Raw genomic sequence first — 19,283 nt, forward strand, 5'->3', positions numbered from 1 at the left:
TAAAAGCACTACCTTCAAAAGCTTGCTAGGCCATTATACATTATATTCATTGTATAAGCAACTTCCCATTTGCTGGAACTTCACACCCTGGCTAATCCTCTCAAGTCACTGTTGATACTACTTTAGGTTTTGTGCTGTCTCAGGAAACCAAAAATTCAGTGCCCAGGTCCATCTTCTCACCAGTATGATATTACTGTATTTTCTTTCAGGACTGGATATAATTTTGTTTGGAGAACTGCTAGTCTTTATAGAATATAAATAGCATCCATCCATGAACATCCATAAGGTATTAAACAGCTAAACGTAGTAAGTCACCAATTTCTGGTTTTAAATAGAAACCTTTATTTACATTATTATTAACATTGAAACACAAATATCAGAAGAGCAGTAATACCTTACAACCAACCCTTTTATAAATCAGCCCACCTGTTTTTTGCAATGTAAAGATGCAGATAATTTCTAGCAATACTTAATGTAAACTAAATTTAAATGCAATTCTCAATACTGTATGCCTTTGCCTGAGAATTTTTTTAAAAAAAAATATTGCTCTCAGAATTACATGATTTCATAAATGCTGTATCATTCTGACAATCTGCATTTAAATCCAAAATAAAAATGTGCGCGCTAATTGGTAAAACATTCAAATAGTTTTTTCTTATAACTGAACAAATGCTCTTGATTTTTTTATTTTAAAAACCACAAAATTAGACAGACTGGATAAAAGCAATTAAGTTTATGAATTTTATAAAACATCGTTGATATAATCAGAAGGAAAAAAACTGATAGGCATGTAGCAAGACTTTATGCTATGCAGCGTGAGCAGGAGATGGTTGTAGTATCAAACTGGTCTCTTATTGTTGAAAATAAGTTATACAGCTTTTCTTTAAACGTTCAGAAAACTATGCTGTAGAAGAAAACAGCTGGAGACACCAAACTCAAACATATTGTATGGATCATTTTGTTTATGGCTGTAAATACACTTTTCAATCTAGATGTCTTATTTAGAATCAGTGTTGCTATGAAAGGTCTCAATAATGCTAATTCAAAAAGTTTAAAAAGGCTTTATTTTTATCAAGTTTGAACTAAAACAAAATCTTTGGATTCAGCAAAAAGTAGATATTGGAAAAATTCAACATTCTAAAAGTGGATGAGGAAACGAGGATCCTTTGAACATCCGTCAGGTACCACGTTTTAGAAGTATAAATAGAATCACTCAAAAAAAGTTAAAAGGGGCACAATGTATACAGTATCACATATCTTAAAGATCTTACCTAGTCAAAGCACCCAGGGTTTGCAGTTTCCATCAATATAATGAACAATGACAAAATGTAAAGATTGTTCTATTCCGACTTAATTAAAAAAGCAAAAGAATAATTGCCTTTCAACTCCAGTGGGTTGCACTGACTCCACCAGTAAGCAAAAAACAAATAAAAAAGAGGATGGAGGGAAGGATGGCACGGAGGGAACAATTCCTAAGGCCTTTAAATATCATGCGTTACAACACAGGTGACCCAGACTAAGGGCTTGAAACAACTTAAATTTTCTCCAAATGTATATTCTCAGTGCCAGTTGCAAAGACTGGATTCCATAAGGAGTAGATTCTTATGTTCTACACGACCTGCGGAAGCTACAGGACTGTAGCTACATCTTCAGGATGAAAGTTAGCTGAATTTTTGCACTGAAAATTATTTCCATTAAAATGGAAGATCATGGAAGTTCATTCAAGTTTCTGTAAAACAAAACATGACTTCACCTTACAGTACCAAGAAGAAATAATCAAAAACACTGATTTTCATTCACTCAGGAGAAGTTCGGGTTTTTTCCTTTACACAGTGAACAGTAGAACATAAAGCACCATGTCTTAACGATTTCTGGTTCACCTCCTTAAGGAAGTTACCAGGTTGAATCATTGTTGTATCTGTTTAAACTGGAAAAATTGCAGTAGGACCTTTGCTTTTATAGAAAAAAAACACAACAAAAAACCTGTCAACAAATCAGATGAAGAGATTCGTAACCAAACACTTGTGAATACTGATATTTGTTTATAAAATACATTCATTACTAATAGAAAAAGAATCAATGAGGTGCAGACATTATTTAAAAATGTGGCTTAATATCTTTCTCAAAGATTTTCTGGATGTCATGTAACAACTAAAACATACTTTTGCCATAAAATGTGATGGTGGAAAAATAATAACATTCTTCACAACAGACCAATTTCTTTAGAAGAACATTTAGGGTTCCAATTAACAAAACATCCTACAGTACAGATTTATTAACTAAAAAGGCAACATTACACACGTGTATGCACACACATGCGCACACGCAAACTGTTGCGACAAGTCATGACAATTTAAAATCCAGAGAGTTTTGTCCAATCGCCCTATATAAAAAAGAAATGTAACAAAGTGCTCACTTAGAAGTGAAGAAAGCATTAACCAACTGCTTAACCCTAAGCAAAGGATCTTTTTAAAAAGCTATATGTTAAGGATGTAAAATAAATGAAGCATCAAGGACCAAAGGAGGAAAATATTTGAGCTAGTTACCCACTCCAGGTCATTAAATTAAAAAAAAAGTTAAAAGGTCTTCTATTTGGACCTCAACTAAGCTGAGTTTACAGAAATCAACTTTGTTAAATATTTAGCTTCACAAACTCTGCAAAAATGAGTTAGTGACCTACAAAAGTCATACATATAATACAATATCTTAAAGATCATATTTACAAAATTTATTCACAAAAAAGACTGCAAAATTCTGATTTAGACTGCAGTGCCTTGCCTTGAGTTTTCTGAAGTTCATTTTTAAAAAGATGAAAGATTATTGCTCTAATTTCCATAAACAGAAAACATTAATTTTGCAGTCTTTTCAATTAACAATTCTTAAAAGATTGTGTTTAAGAACAAGAGTACACCCTAACCTCGTATTTATTAAATCCTTATCAAAGATATTGCATTAATCCATTACATAGCCTTTTATAAAGTGCACTCAACTGCACATCAATATGTAAATATTAGTCGCAATTGTGTTTAAATAATTAATTTATTTTCTGTAACCCCTTGTCATCAACAGGAAAGATTTTGGAACAGTATAGGCCAATTCATTTTGTATTGCCACTTTGCTTGGGGAAATCCTGACTCCTGGGGGTAAGAGGTTAAAAGCAGCATTTATATTCAGGAATTAATACAAGAGTCAAGGCTAGGAACTACATTCTCTGTCAGATATTCTTACTAGAGAAATCAGAATTCTTATGCACCATGACCTTCTCCAGGCACTTTGGTCTGCCTGTAGTTAAAGGGCTTTGGATAGCTACAGTAAATAGAAGTGGTATATAAGGAGTCTACCCCATCATATTTACTAAAATGCCATTTCCAAATTCACATTTCTAGAGGCAGAGTGCCAAAAATATTTATTTATGACCATTGTTTTATACACCACCATATACAGTAATACAGAGACTCTGCTACTACTAAAAAAAGGTTTTTGCGTGAAGTCACTTTGGACATCTTGGTGATCAGCTGAAAAAAAAAAAATCAGTTATTTCCATAAGGCCAGTACTAGTTGCCACGAGGAATGCGTTGCTTTTCTTTATAATACTAGTGCATTGTTAATGTCGCGCATTCTCATTCGGAGATTGTGGTTTTAGATGTCAACAGTATTTCTGTGAGAAAAAAACAGAACAAATATCAGGAAAACAGTTGCTGAAAACTCCACACGCAATGCATTCTGAACCCGAAAGAATTCAAGGCAGTCAGTTTGTACTGGGGAAGAATATCCTTTGCTGGGTTCTCAGATATATCAGCACTTCTACTGGACAGAGCTTTCATCTTCAAAATGCTTTACAAGCATGACTAGCTAAACTCTGATAAGATAGTGACCATTTTTACATAATCAAATATTGAATTCTGCACTCTTGAAAATTAATTCCAGTAAGAAATTTGTCAATTTTGTTCAGTGGTATCTTCACTCCTATACTGATGCTTTATAGCTATGTAGAATTAGAACTGCAGCCACATAGGGCTGGAAGAGACCTCAACAGGTTATTGGGCCTATCCCCAAGTTTTGAGGCAGGGACTACGTAACCCATCCCTGACGGATGTGTCTGTAAACTGTTCTGAACAGCCTCCAGTAACTGGGATTCAGCAGTAACCTGTGCCAATACTTTTCTATCCTTAGTTTTTCTTCTACCATTTCATCAAAAAATCTCTCTTGCTGTAAATTAGGCTCATTTCTTTTTATTCCATCCTTGCTGGACATGGAGAACAATTAATTGCTAATCGCCTTATAATAACTTTTTAGATACAATTACTCTTCTCTATCCCAACCTAAGTCTAACTCTTTCTTCATGGGCCAGGTTTTGAAAACTGCTTATTTTTGTTGTTCTCTTGGCTCTCCACAATTTATCTGTGTCTTCCTTAAAGCATGGTACCCACAACTAAACACTGTACTCCAGCCGAGACCTCACCAATGAGGAATATAGTGGAATAGCTACCTTCTGCATCTTGTGTATTAACAGAAGTGTCTTACATCCCAGAAAATCATTCCATTTTCCACATACATTATACTGCTGACTTAATTCAGTGTATGCTTCCCTGCAGTCCTCAAGTCCTTTACAGCAGTAACACTGCCCTCCTAGACAGCTTTTGTATTTTATTTGTGGATTGATTTCTCCATCTTAATTTCTATATATTGCAGCTGTCTACTGAATTTCAGACCATCTAATTGTTTTAGATCACTTTGAAGTCTAATCCTCCCCTTCAAAATGCCTGCAGTCCCTCCCAGCTGTGCATCATCCACAAATTTGACAAGAGTACACATTATTCTGTCATCCAAGCGGTTACTGAAAAAACAGAATGGTACTAGATCCAGCACAAGCTCTTTTGGCACCACATTCAATATAACTGCTATTTTTCAACCAGTTGTGCTCAAACCTAATAGTAATTTAACATAAGACATTTCTCTAGCTTGGTTGTGAAAAAATGTCATGCATGACTGTCAAACACCTCATTAATATCACTTCAATTATTGTCCCACACAACCACTAAGCCAATCACCACATTAAAGAAGGGACTTAGATCGGTTTACATAGACAAGTCCACGCCATTCATTATCACCACCTTAATACCTTTAAAGTGCATACAAACACCAGTATATTTCCAAGTATTATGGTTAGGCTGACTGGTCTTCAGTCCCCCAAGTCTTGCTTTTTACCCTCTTCTTAAGGGAAAGAGAAACTAATGTTTGGTTTCCTACCATCTTCTTGTTAATATTAAATTACGCCAAGCTGGTCATGATTAAGCTTTTTTGTGAAAGGTGGAGCAGCCTCCTTTTTATCATCCAGAAGTTGTTCACCTTTTCCATGGAGGTAATAGACATAAATTTTCCTTTGCCACCCCCTTCCCCCCTTTTCTCATTGCCTTTTATGTCCTTTGATACCTGACAAAAATCTCAACAGGTATGACTGCTGCTTTCAGTTTTTTAGCCTCTAGCACTTCTCCAGCTTTAGCTGCATGGAAGCACTCTGCGTGCATCTTGAGCCATACTCACGCTACTATTTGAAAGACAGCAATTAATCCACAACATACGGCCCAGCTTCAGCATCGTTTTAGTGTAATATCAGCAAAGACAGAGAACCTACTGAGGCAAAATACAACTAGATACATAAACTGCTTGGGGGCCACAGAAATTAGAACAAGTGTATGCAAGGAAGGAGATACTACATTACATTAACTGGGAAAGGAGGAAATAGAAAATATAAAAGAATCTTAGAACCGTTTAGACTTTTGGGAGCTGACCAGGCCTCTGACTCTACAGTTCTATCAGCAGGGTGAATCACTGCAATCCTTTTACCTGGTCTGGACCCATAGGCATCCCTGACATAGGCATGGTATTAAGGTTCATTTGTCCAATATGGCCACCGGTACCATTCATGTGCATCATATTGTAAGTTGCAGGGGTCCCCTGATGGCTAAACTGCTGCTGTGAAAAAGAACTGGAACATAGAAAAAACAATTAAAATTCCATTAGTATTTTATTGCACAACCTTTTACAAGGGACTGGTATAGTATAGAGCCAAAAAAAGGAGTGAACAAATCCTCCTGCACTTGCAATGGCAAAACTACCGACTTTAATGGAGTTATGATTTCATCCTCATTTCTCTGAAAGATGAGTGCTTCTAACAATGAGGCCCCTTTGAAACATCTTAAATTATGCTCACCTGCTCCTGGCCATGGTTCCTGATGGCCAGCCCTTCATTTCAGGGGATTGGTACATTGGTGCTGTTTGAGTGTGCTGCATCATGGGATTTTGAGAGGGTCCAATTCTTGATGACATCATTGGGTTGGGAGGGCTTGACACCCTACTAAATGCAGGATCTGGTTGTTGGTTTATTCCTTGCAAAACAAAGAATAGACATGCCACTAATTATCATCTTAAGGATGTCTAAGTCTCAACTTCTTTCATTGAAGGGAGGAAAAAAAAATTCAAATACAACATGCGTTTGCAAGTTAAAGGTGATAAATCCTGAAACCTCAGAGATCTAAACAAATGTTTAAGGGCAATACACTAGTCTATCTTGCCCTACCTTTTAAAATTCACCACCACACTACATTATGCTGAAATGACATTTTACTTTTGCCTAAAATATCATCTGGCAAAATGATAGGGTGGCTTAATCCCTGCCTAATGCCAGAATTTATTCCACAGCAAATAGTTGTTATGAACTATAACTTAATTTTATAGTTAATGAACTATACAAACAGCAGGAGAAAGGTAACATCTTGGAAACAAAACCCTGTCTGTAGATCTCACCCAGACTACAATGTATTTATGAACAAAAGATATTTTCAGTTTTATGTAAGTTTTCATCAATGTTTGGAAGTTTTCTTCCAATAATAGAAAAGTACTAGTGTTTTCTGATAGGATCTTTTTTATATTTTCCTCACAGCTCATGTATATAAATTAAAGTTTCCTCATTAGTATAATTTTACAGCACCATGGATATTCATGAGACAGATTCTTTTAAATAATGGGTTAACAGTAATTGTAATATACAATCTAACTGAATCGTTGTATTAGACAAGTCCACAAAAATCAATATCCCAGTACAGTATTCTTTACCGAAGAGAATATTGCAGAATGCTACTCAAATTGCTGTAGTGTTTTACAGCAAAAAAATTAGAACATGGATTTAGGATTGTCTTATGTTCACAAAGACGACATCTCTATTTCAAAACTGGATTTTGAGGACAGTCACATGAGAGCGACATACAAGTACAACATAAATTTTAATATATTTCCACTGTTTTCTTTGAATGGATGGCTTAGCATAGAGCTATTTAGCAAAGTAGAAATGAACCATTCAGATGAGAAAAGTACCAAAACAAGGAAGTGGGAAAGCAGAGTAATGGACTGATGCACTAGAAAATGACACAAATTAACTAACTACATACTGAACAAACAGCAAGTTTCTTGAGAGCTCATTTTACCATGCTTTAACTTCATATTAAAACGTTTATAAGGTAGTATAGTTTTCTAGGATAAATGAATGGGGAAGTCTGAAAAATATTATGTGAAAGTTTTAGCCCAAGATGTAAATAAGCTACATTCATAAATAGTCATTCTATGTGCACATCCTTCCTCCTAAATATCCCTATACTTAGATTTTCTACTGCCTGCAGGGGTTTAGCCATCCTGCACTTTCTAACTTAAACTAAATTTACTGTCTGGAGCTAAGGAATACTAAAGCTGTGATTTAAAGACAGCAGCCAGAATAGAAAGCACTGCATAGCAATTGTGGTCACAGGAAGATAACCAAACAAGGATAACGTGAATGCTTCTGTTTTGAATATTTGATACTGGATTTTCACATAATAGAATTACGTCTATAAAATAGAAATATGTTTGAGAAGTAACCAAATTGCTGTTTTATCAGTAACTGACAAGTAGTCAAGAGAATAGCTGAAATGAAAAATAAATTTAAGCTATGGATCAGTAAGTATGCAGGCTCCTGCTTTCTTAACAGAAAGAGTCCTATTTAGTATCATTTAATCATGGGATATGTTCAGGATATGCTTAATCTTCCGTCCCGTCAGTCCTTCCCTTCCCTCCACACAGACACAACCACCTGTCCCAAATCTCAATGTTATCTGGAATATTTAAGTAGATAAGATCAATAAAAATGAAAAAGGGAAAATGGGATGAGGGAGGACAAAGTAGTGAGACATTAGTATTAGTACCGTAATTAGGTGGATATGGGAATTGCTGTGGAGGAACTTGAGCCATCGGGGGACCTGCCAAAGCACTATCCATGCTTCCTGAGGCAGTCACATTTGGTGGGGGACTGAAGGCCTGAGGTTGTTGCTGTTGCTGCTGCTGTTGCATTATCATTGCCATCCTCTGCTGTCTGATATGATGACTTAATAGCTCCCTGTTGCGCTGAGCCATCATCTGAGCATTAAGAAAACCTTGCTGCTATCCCACAAATGAACAAAAACAGCACATCAGAAGATATTTTACATGTAAAATTAAATTCATGCCAACCTTCCACTAATATACAAATGATAAAGAACAAATGCATTGCAGTATCTTGCTCCTGTTCTTTTCCTATGGGTATAGGACCACTGGCAGACTGCATCTGTGGCACAGCCTAATAGAATACAGGTGCTAGTGTTCATAAGTTGGCAATTACAGAATTATCACAGATATAGCAAGAATCATTTTTCAGTGCATAGGACAAAACATCCTAAGGAACTGAGTGAAGGCTTGAATTCTAAAAGGGATTTCTGGGGAACATGTTTGTAGCCTGCCAGCTTTCAAGCATTCGTTTTTTGAAGAGTGAACGTGATAATTACTTACCTGTGATCCCACTTGTGGCTGCATGACTGGCCTCATCACTGGGGCAACAGTAGCACCTGGATTTTCCATTTTCATCTCAAGTGCTTGACGAGTCTGATTCATAAACTTTGAGAAAGACAGGTTAACAACGTATTAAGCTTTTAGTATCAAGTGCTAAATTAAGTTACAGCAAACTCCTTATTGGAAAAAAAACGTTTCTGAAAACCCAGGTTTTAATTTGCATCTAGAAACCGCAGTGGTTAGTTTTTTTTTTTTTTACCTTGTTAGATGCATCTGAAGCACACACTTCTGATCAGGTTTAAAGATGAAGTCCACCCACACAATATATTAAGCAGTCTGGTGTTAAATGACCTTTCACAAAGTTCTGGTAACAACACTTTATGCAAAGCTTAAACAAACCAATTGCTGATTCTTGTACTGTTTATCCCAAATTATCTAACTACTAGGTTTTAACTTTTTCATCTCTGTTAAAACTATTATAATAAAAGAAAGTTCATAACAGCTGCTTCATAAAACCTATAGGTTGATTTAATACTATGAGACTGCCCAAGAAGAAAGATTAGGGGTAAGAAGCACTTACTATTATATTCTTTTACATTATACTTAACTCTCCAAGCCTCAATGGTCTGAAATTCCTTATTATTCAGAACCTGGACATCTGTCCCCCACCCTCTTACACCTATACCATGGCAATAAGAATTCCCTCAATTATTCAGTACTTTCACTATTGAAAATGTATTCATTTTCTATATAAAAAAGGATATTTATATTTTAGTCAAAACCAAGGGACATCCTTGTGAAAGCAAAACCTTTACCACATTCATAAAATCTCTCTCGTTTCTTACAGCATGCCCATTACCATAGCACCTACAACGGATCAGATTCGTATGGAAAACAAAACAGTTTTACGAACCACTACCAGTTACTTTTATTTAATGTCTTTAATGAGATCACATTACATTTGAGTTTTTATTTGCGAGAAAGTCTAGGATTTTTCAGCAGATTAATTTCCCAATAAGATGAAATACCATGTATTTATTAAAAGCAAAATCCAGTAACATTTACTGTGGCCCTCACATGCAGAAGACATCCTTGTGCCCAACAGTTTAAACAAGATTTAGAACAAAAGTAAGACATTAAACATGGATGTTTAATGTATATTAAGGATATATTCAACAGTATTTTTTTTAAATAGAAAAATTTGGGAGGGGTAAGGCTCTTGTGCTTCAGGGCCTAAACCATCATTTAGCTGAAGGGTTTTAGAAGAAATAACTTCTCTATTGTTGTCTCAAATTCCTTTTCAAACTTCTTGCACTTTCCTGTAATTGCTGCTGTCAAGATGACTTGACTAGATGGACCCCTGTTAAGCTGGAATATCAATTTCTATGTTCATCTTATTCCTTTGAAGCAAGATGAGTATGCATCTCTCCACTAAAATAAAATACTCTGGTCTTTGGAGTAAGGCAGAAATGTATACAAAAGCAAAAAGATTACCTGCTGCCCCTGAAGCCTCTGCTGGAGCTGCATTCGGAGTTGCTTTGGTGTATTGGTTCGGGGTCTCATCACACTTGCTCTAGGATGCACGTTTGGGAGTGGAAAATTGCTCTGTTGGCTTATCTGATTCATCATTGAATTAAAAGATGGCTGCTGTCCTTGCATATTACTAAAACCTCCTGGCACTGCTGTCCCCTGTCCCTGATAAGGCTGGCCATATAATGGAGGCTTTTGATCAATCATAACTGCAGATTCCTGACCTTGAAATGTATCTTGCTTGGGTTCCAAAGTTTGCCCCTTTAACAGACAAGAAGAAGGCCAAGAAAAATGCTGTGATTTTAAATATTCTCACAAACAGGAAGTGCTGAAATAACTGTAAAATCAACACAGTATGTGATCATCCTTGAAGACTGATGATTCTTGCTTGAACAAAGCAGTGTGCTTTTAGTGGGCTACTAGCTTCCTTTTTTTTTTTTTTTTGTTTCAAGGCAAATAAGACTGATAGAAGTGACTTTTCACCTCAGCTGTTTTACAAGAGTTAAATACAATAACAGACTGGACATTAGGAAGAACTTCTTCACAGTTCAAGTGGCCAAGGTCTGGAACGGGCTCCCAAGGGAGGTGGTGCTCTCCCCTACCCTGGGGGTCTTCAAGAGGAGGTTGGATATGCATCTAGCTGGGGTCATCTAGACCCAGCACTCTTTCCTGCCTATGCAGGGGGTCGGACTCGATGATCTATTGAGGTCCCTTCTGACCCTAACATCTATGAATCTATGAATAGCAAAAAACTGATCATAATCCTTAGACTCTTGAAGTTTAGTTACACACTGAAGAATTACTTTGTAAAAATAACTAAATTTTTGTTAGTCTCCGATTTCAAGATCAAGTATGTTCATTTTGCAAGATCCCCCACCCTGATTTCATAGAATCATAGAAAATTAGGATTGGAAGGGACCTCAGGAAGTTATTTAGTCCAACACCCTTCTCAAAAGCAGGATCATCCCCACATAGATCATCCCAACCAAGGCTCTAGTCAGGTCTTAAAAACCTCCAGGGATGAAGAGTCCACAATTAATCAGGGTAGCCTGTTCCAGTGCTTTGCTGCCCTCCTAGTGAGAAAGATTTTCTTAAATTTTTCATTTCCAGCCATACAAATTCAAGTTGGAAGTGGAAAGCCATGCTATACTATTTTGGGCTTCTACATCATTGCTAGTAAAATTGCTATCTTGATATACATGAGTCAGAAGAATCCAACTCACTGTCACCTTTCTTTTTTCATGTCCTTGTGACAAGGTACTTAGCAGAATACAGATTTATCAGAATCTGACATGCCATGCCACAAGTGCTTCTGCTATAGCTTGAACTAGCGACCTCCAGGCTGTCAACTGTGCGCCTTAGTGCCTGAACCACCCAGCCCTTCTCCTGTCATTATGCTAATAAAAGTAAAATAAAACTCAGCATTTGTAAACGTTGCAAGATAGAAGTGAGAATTAAATTTCTGATACATACATATGATGTCTTCTTACTTACGGCATTTTTATAAAAGTATATTTCAAGGGCTTTTCGTACCAAGCTTAAGGAATGCTCGCTAGTGATTTTCAGAGAGTAAGGTTCAAAGAGAGTAAGGTTCTAAAAGAGTAAAGTGGAGAGAAGGAAGGAAAGGAGGTGCCAGACCTTTATTCATTTTCATTCCACATGCCAAGATCATCAGGAAACCGCAAAACAAATGGCTAAACGGATCTTGTTACTTACTTGATTTACAAGATCAGGAATTCCTAATGCTCTGTCTATTTCCTCCAGTCCTGTGACGTCTGTGTTACTCAGCAGTGTGTGCAGCTGATCTAAAAGAGCCCTTTCATCATTCTGGCCTTCCACATTAGGAGGCGGACATAAGAGATCATCCAAAGAACTTCTCACCAATTGTCTACAATTAAAATATTTCAGCCGTTAAGTACTTATAAAAACATCCATGCGGTTTTCATATAAGACAGTTCAGGTAAAGATATTAAACTGCTTGGTAGAAGTGAGGGTTATACCTATAGTACAGAAATTCTACATACGGTGTTAGAGCCGAGTCCTCTTGTGGATTTGGTCTGTAAGTAGGATTTTAAGTCTAATACGTAAATCCTCAAACTTGGATGCTCCCAAGCCACTAGTCATCTAAGTTAACAACATTAATGTTCCCCAAGCATCTTCAAATTTTACTTCTAGGGCTGGAACAAGTGCCTTAGGCCTAACAAGTGATGAGGTGCTCAGTAGGGTAGCTCATGGATTACCTACTTCGCTATCTCCCCTGACAGGCTTGATCTGAGAAATGTTTACAGGGAAACTGGACTCCAAAACACAGTGGTAGCTGCTACTTTCTTTCAAAATACTGCCAGATCAGTAGGTGGCCGTGCCACCCTACTCCCAGCTTATGCAATAGTTCAGGGGTTAGAGCATCTACAGTGTGGGACACCTGGGTTATACTCCTTCCTCTGTCTGAGAAAGTTTAAATCTGTATCTCCCACTCCCATAGCCTGGAGAGGGTTCCAGCCTCCAAGCTACGCATTATCCTGTAATGGAGTCTCTCTCCAAGCTTCCCTCTTGAAATTGATACATGGCACACAGACTATTTAAAAGATTCTTTTGACCAGAGTGGTAGTGGTTAAGGCAACCTCAATTCTAGTCCCTGATCCAAGGAATATTTTACATTAAGTAGCCAGTAGATAAGATGCATTAACTTAGATAGCTCCCAGTTCCAAATACCACCTTTTCTTAATTCCATTCTGAGGTACCTAATTCTTCTTGTATATTGTACAGGGCACCCAGCCACCTAATTCCATGACAGCAGGCCAGTACTCAAGTCTCTTTGTGTAGTGTTACAAGATAAATCAGCTAGAACAGTAGTTCTCAACCTTCTGGTCCCTCAAGTCAAACAAATGGTGCAGCTCCAATTAATGCTGCTCCCCTACCACCAAGTTTCTGAGCCTGCTGGCAACATGGAGGGGCTACTTGTGGCATGGTAGCTGCTATAAAATACCAGTGTTGCAACCTCCAAAGGCGAGTATAGTGCACCTCAAAATCCTAGCCCCCACTGCCTTGTGGGTACATCTTGGCTGGAGAATGGCTAAGGTACATCACCCTGACAGAAATGTACCCTCACTGAAGCATTAGGCAGTCAGCAGCAGTTCATATCTGTTGCTTTCTGGCAGAAGCTATAACCATCAAGGCACTGAGTGACAGGACTCAGTCCGGCATTTGGATTCTCTCTCAATGGTCTAAAGTGGGGTGTTAAGTCTTGAGCAACTTCCATGCCTCCACACTCTTGCCTAGGGTTACGTGTTGAAGGTCTTGGTGTGATGGTCACAGGACTCTGTACAAGTGGATTAATCAAGCACTCTTACACGTACACTATGATCTAGAGGATCAACGGTTGCCTATTCAATTTTCATATCATACTGTCACACCTGTCATTTTCCAGAAATTTGTCTCCTGTTTTAAATGCATTTCATTCTTAACACTGAAAACATGTAACAAACATTCAAGCAACGGACATATGAATGGAAAGGCGAAGCTTGAGGTACAAAACCTCCAAGAAAATTGCAGCTACATACAAACAAGCAAGCTATGCATTTAAAACATGAGAACTGAGCAGACTGTGCACTGAAACAGGCATTTGAAAGCATGAGAAAATCTCCTAATGCTGAAGACAGACTCCGAGATAGTTCACAACATTTTAAAATACTAAAGTTTGACTTGTCAAAGGTTAACCCATTCATGTCTTTGGCTTCAGTTGATTTACATTCAGTATACAGTCAGAGCACCAGTCAAGTAGTGCCAGTATTCTGTGGAGGCACTGATCCACTGTTGATAGGTGGGTGGGTGTGCACATGTGCGAGTTAGTCCGACTCAGAGCACTAGCAGTACCAAAAGTCATCTCTTTCAGTGAATAATATTGCAGTTTTTAACCAGTTCTGGTGAGAATGAGGAGTTCCATTCAAACTGCTTAGATTTCAGCTATTCTTAAAACCTACCTGCTTTGTGAACCTCGAGATCCTTGCTCTATGGCTAACATGCTATCGGGCCACGATGCTGGCTGGCTAGATGGTCCTGGTTGTGCGTAAGGATTCCCTCCCATACCCATATTAATCTCATTGGGCCCTGTAAAGCAAAATGTATAATGTTACTATGGTTTAAAAAACAAACATTTTTCCTAGAATGCTATATAAAGATTTAAGTGATCTTACAGATCATTTCACGTTATGCTACTACTTTCAACGACTTTGTATGTGTACGTGTATGGTGTTTAAAATATTTAGATTTAGTTAAGACCATCAGAGTTTGAAGTAGGCACAGGTTAGGGATATAAGTGACCCAAATCTATTGGCTTCTGACCTTGATTTCTAGCTTCAACCCTTGAAATGAGTATGTAGTGTTTTATTCAATTTTACCCACTCACCTTTCCACACTACCCACAATTTTGCTTTCATTGGACTGAGCAATTTGATGGTCACATCATTTAAATCTCTGCTCTAAATATTCTCTACCATGTGGGTGGTGTTTGAAGCTCAGCCAAATTCAGTGTATTCTTATCTGTAAGAATTAATTGGCAATACAATCCAAGGAAGATGGGATGAGCTATTCTAATAAGGAAAGGATTTTGGAATTGTCCTTTCAACAACCAGAGATATGGATGCCAAACAGATAGTCTGTGTAAATAAATGTGCATGTTCAGGGAGCAGTCTAAATATTTTAGGAAAATATTAGACATACACCATTCATTCTGCTTTAGTCCTGATAGAGTAACCACCTCAGACTTTCCACTACTGTCACTCTAAGCAAAGCATAGTCAGTTTCAATGATCAGTCTAACCCAATTAGAGGTGTGCTGAGTGGAAAATACAATCAATGTAAGATCCCTTGTATTGATCTTCAACAGCTATGAAAAGTTCAGAGCTTTTCAATAGCAGTTTGGACATATCAACGTTTAAAACTTAGTCTTTTTTTTTTTTTTTTTTTATAATGTGTATGTAGCTCAGTTCCTTCTATATGAACATGGGCATTAGAACGAAAACTAGTACATAAAGTCCTTAAACCCATAACTAATCATAAAGCAGCTCCTGGAACTTTTCTAACAAAAACATGCTTCAAGAAGTGGGAATATGCAGAAGCCTCCACATAAAAAGAATGTGGCGATTCAGCACAGCTATGTAAATATAAATACACTATAATTTATTTTGCATCACAGGAAATATGACACCACCAACACATAAGCAATCAAAAAATAACCAAGGTTTTATGACTTGTCAGTATGCAACATGACATCCCTTGATTTTAAATTATTACAGTCTCCCCTACCCCTAATAATTTGGCTGGGTTAGGGGGACACAGGAGCACTGGTGGGAAATCATAATAGTGATTTCAGTTGTAATAGTGAATTATCCCACAGGTGAATTAACCAGAGATTACTGTAGTACTTACCCACAAAAGGTGGTCTTTAGGTACAAAGATGGTGTGATACTGAAATTAGGGTTGCGTGCGTACACACGTTCAAATAATCTGGAAGAATTCTCCCAGGTTTGTTCACACGGTAGAAAAACTTGCCTAACCCCACATGTACAGACATTTGAATGCTGAGAGCCTTAAGGGTGGACAGCTTGTAGTATTGACACCACGCAGCCAGGGATGGAAAGGCCTGTGCCAACACCTCAGTATACTCTGCAGACTCCCTTAATCTGCCTGGCAACAGATGGCAGCAGTGCACAGAACAACCCTGATTGGCTAATGCAGACTGCCCACAGTGGCATCAGCATGTACAGACATTTATTCTCCCAGGAGAAACTCTCCTAAACTTAATTTAACCCTGATTGTTCCCAGATATTTTTCTCCTGGAGCAGCCATTTTTAGTCAGGAAAAATCCTGAACTTCTGCATATTCATGATCTCCCCTGGGAGAGCAGTGACTCTCCCAGGAGAGACTGAGTGTCTTCATGAGTCCTAAAAGTATATTTCTTATGAATACTTGATCAAGAAGCCATCGAAAATTTAGTAAGTAGGTTTATACAAAGGTAAAAAAGAAACCCCAAAAACAACTTACTCATATGAATCATCTGCTGTTGTAGAATTGGTCTTGTACCAGGTATGCTATTAGATCGGATGGGCAAACCAGGCACGGAGCTACCAATTGTTGGTCTGGGAAGGGAAGTATTATAATCTGCTCCTGGTCTCATCATTGAACTGGAGCTTGTAGGTTCCAATCTGTTAACCTTTGAGTTTGGTAAGCCCCAGTCACCTGCTGGGTGTTGATTCATAGTCATACTTCTGTTGGGTGCACCTGGTACAATGAAGAGCATATAAATCATAATTTCTCCTAGAGATCATGTGATGTATGCTTTGGTTTGGAACCATTTATATTGCCTCCTTACCCTAAAGGGACAACTTCCAGCAACAGGAGAGCAAATTAACTACACTACTACTAAGCCATTAAACCTCATTTCATTTTACAAGTTTATTAATCTAGTCACATTTATTAATACCAATTACTGGCATTCTCTAACCTGGTCATGCCTCTTCAAATTAAAAAAACACCACCACATTTTAATATTTCAAGAAAGAAAAAAACATTTGCATTTTTCAACTAAGACAAAATCCCAGGAGTACACTTGGATGGGATATAGTTATAGCCTAAATAACTCGAATTATGGATTAACAAGTCACTTGGAAGTCATTTTAGTAACTCAGATGCTGACTGTAGAAGATTAACATGCCTCATTTCTATACTCCCAAGTTTTTATTTAAACTAATTCTAAAATCTCAAAGTATTTTAAAGTTAATCATGTCACAGTTACAATGAATCTTTTTGTATATAATCAACAAACCTATATTTGCTCCAAAATTTTCCTGGCTTTCAATCATTCTTGAATTCCCACCCATCATGTTTTGCTTTTGTAACATGGAGAATGCATTGACACTCCTCACTGGAGGGCTTGAACCCATAGGTATAGGGCTGTCTAATGACATGGCTCTGTTGAAAGGAGGACGGGTAGCCTGCATGGACTGGGGACTTCTCATACCTGTTAAAGAATTAAAAGATGCTTGGAACTGTACATCTTTAACTTAGAAATAAAATGTACCATTGATGATTTAAGAAAGTTGTATCTACTTATGGAGACATATATTGCACATTTAAACAAGCCACGAAAGTTACCTGGTTTAGTTGTTTTTTTTCCTACAGATCAGAGAGTTGGAGAATATCAATAGCTACACATTTAACAGACAAAGGAATGCAACTTCTTGGTCCTAACATGCAATATGCTCAAATATTCAGTTAAGACCAAGGACTGAATCACTGCCTAAGTGTTTGCCTAAAACTGTACTGAAGGTTGATGCATAGGAACTGTGCATTTCTTACTACTTGTTTGGACTTCAGTCCTTATATTGTTTTATATAATGTATTGTTCTTCTCTTGACATGTACATATGGAAACTACTATCCTTCCAATAAAATGCACAAATGACTCATCTTAACAGCAAGCAAAGTTTTAAATTGCTTCATCCTTAGAAAGTTACCAGGTTTTTCAAACATTTTAATCCCACTAGGGTCTTCCACAGACCTTTCCTTATCCCACCACTGTATACTTCCTATGTACTTAATTCATTCAAAAGGCACACCTTCCACTGCTTCTTCCCCTTTATTTCGGCTGTTTGACGCTTCGGTCGCTGATTTGACTCAGAGGAGATTCAGCCCGATTTGGCGGCTGAATCCGAACAGAATCGGGAGACCCATTAATCTCTCCAAATCAAATCAGAAGCCTCCAATTCGATTCAGAGAGATTCGACAATTTGGTCACAGACACAGCTTCAGATGTTTTTTCTACGTACCTTGAGGTACCAGGCGCAGCTTGTGAATGCTGAGAGGATGGGGTGGATGGAGCATCCCACAAGAGCGGGGGGGAAGAGAGCCCCACACACTTGGCAGCAGACACCATGGAAAGTAAATCTAAATTATCCTCACATAATTATATAAAAGATCTTTAAACAGTGCTAGAGTATGGACAGCTCTCTGGCAAAGCCCAAAAGCCAGATTTGCAGATAAGAATTAATCCAGAAGTTATACAAGTTGACAAGGGAGAAAAATATCAGGTACTGGCTAAAAAAGGATTCCCAATATTTCCCAACACTTCTTCACACTAAGGATACAAATATAGTCTGTCAAGGGCTAACCAGCCCTTCTGCATGTAACTTATTCCTGTGGAGCAATTTCCTAGAGTGAAGTTTCTCAGATTTACTAAGCAAAGGAGGAGTTAAATGTGCATAACATTTAGAGCCCACGACACAACAGCCGCAACTTTAAACCAAGGTGTAATTAAGTGAGCTTCCTCACCCAGGGGAGCATTTCCTTGATATATTGCTTGTTTTGTTCCAAGATTACTCCCATTTGCAGAAATAGCATTACCGTAAAACTCAGAACTAGTCAGATCACCCAGAATTGCATCCAAATTATCCAAGTCACCACTCATCTGGAAAAAACAAACGGAAAACTCTCTTTATTGTCATATAATTTATCCCCTATCTCCTCACCAGCCTCACATGCCATATGTTTAGTTACTCATATAAAGATAAGCCCAATATCTTAAAGTATTAGGACTTCCAAAGAATATTTCAAGCTTCATTCAACACTTGAGTAGTACGTTTTACTTGGTAGGTTTTGGACAAGTAAAATTTAAGGACAAAAGTTGAACTGCTATTGTCCTTACAAATAACCATGAAAAGGACTCAATGTACAAATATCAAAAGAAAACTTAACTGTAAAAAATTGTGATATGGTATTTATTACATGCACAAAAACGCTATAAGTATAAAAATCAAGGTGGTCAGGGACCAGATGCAAGTCAGCTTATGGACAAAAATCATGTACAATTTTAAGTTTCTTTTGGATGAAAAAGAAGGGCCATTTA

At 37.5% G+C, this 19,283-nt stretch overlaps 1 protein-coding gene across 7 annotated transcripts in view; it reads right to left on the reverse strand.

The window, feature by feature from the left end:
• Positions 1-318: 318 nt before the first annotated feature.
• The window catches only part of NCOA3 (nuclear receptor coactivator 3), a 146,134-nt gene continuing 127,169 nt past the window's right edge, over positions 319-19,283 (reverse strand). For 6 of the 7 annotated variants that reach the window (XM_059733169.1, XM_019484538.2, XM_019484541.2 and 3 more), the window contains 11 exons: positions 18,710-18,845; positions 17,206-17,400; positions 16,425-16,661; positions 14,364-14,490; positions 12,100-12,271; positions 10,348-10,644; positions 8,854-8,958; positions 8,235-8,469; positions 6,215-6,389; positions 5,848-5,989; positions 319-3,658 (listed from right to left, as the gene is read on the reverse strand). In XM_059733169.1, coding sequence (XP_059589152.1) covers positions 3,647-3,658; positions 5,848-5,989; positions 6,215-6,389; positions 8,235-8,469; positions 8,854-8,958; positions 10,348-10,644; positions 12,100-12,271; positions 14,364-14,490; positions 16,425-16,661; positions 17,206-17,400; positions 18,710-18,845 — 1,833 coding nt within the window. In that variant the 3' untranslated portion in view covers positions 319-3,646. The remainder of the gene's footprint in view (positions 3,659-5,847; positions 5,990-6,214; positions 6,390-8,234; positions 8,470-8,853; positions 8,959-10,347; positions 10,645-12,099; positions 12,272-14,363; positions 14,491-16,424; positions 16,662-17,205; positions 17,401-18,709; positions 18,846-19,283) is intronic. The other variant, XM_019484542.2, reaches the window with a different exon arrangement.

The sequence above is a fragment of the Alligator mississippiensis genome, chromosome 9, assembly GCF_030867095.1.
Source record: "Alligator mississippiensis isolate rAllMis1 chromosome 9, rAllMis1, whole genome shotgun sequence".
In the NCBI taxonomy this organism is placed as follows: Eukaryota; Metazoa; Chordata; order Crocodylia; family Alligatoridae; genus Alligator; species Alligator mississippiensis.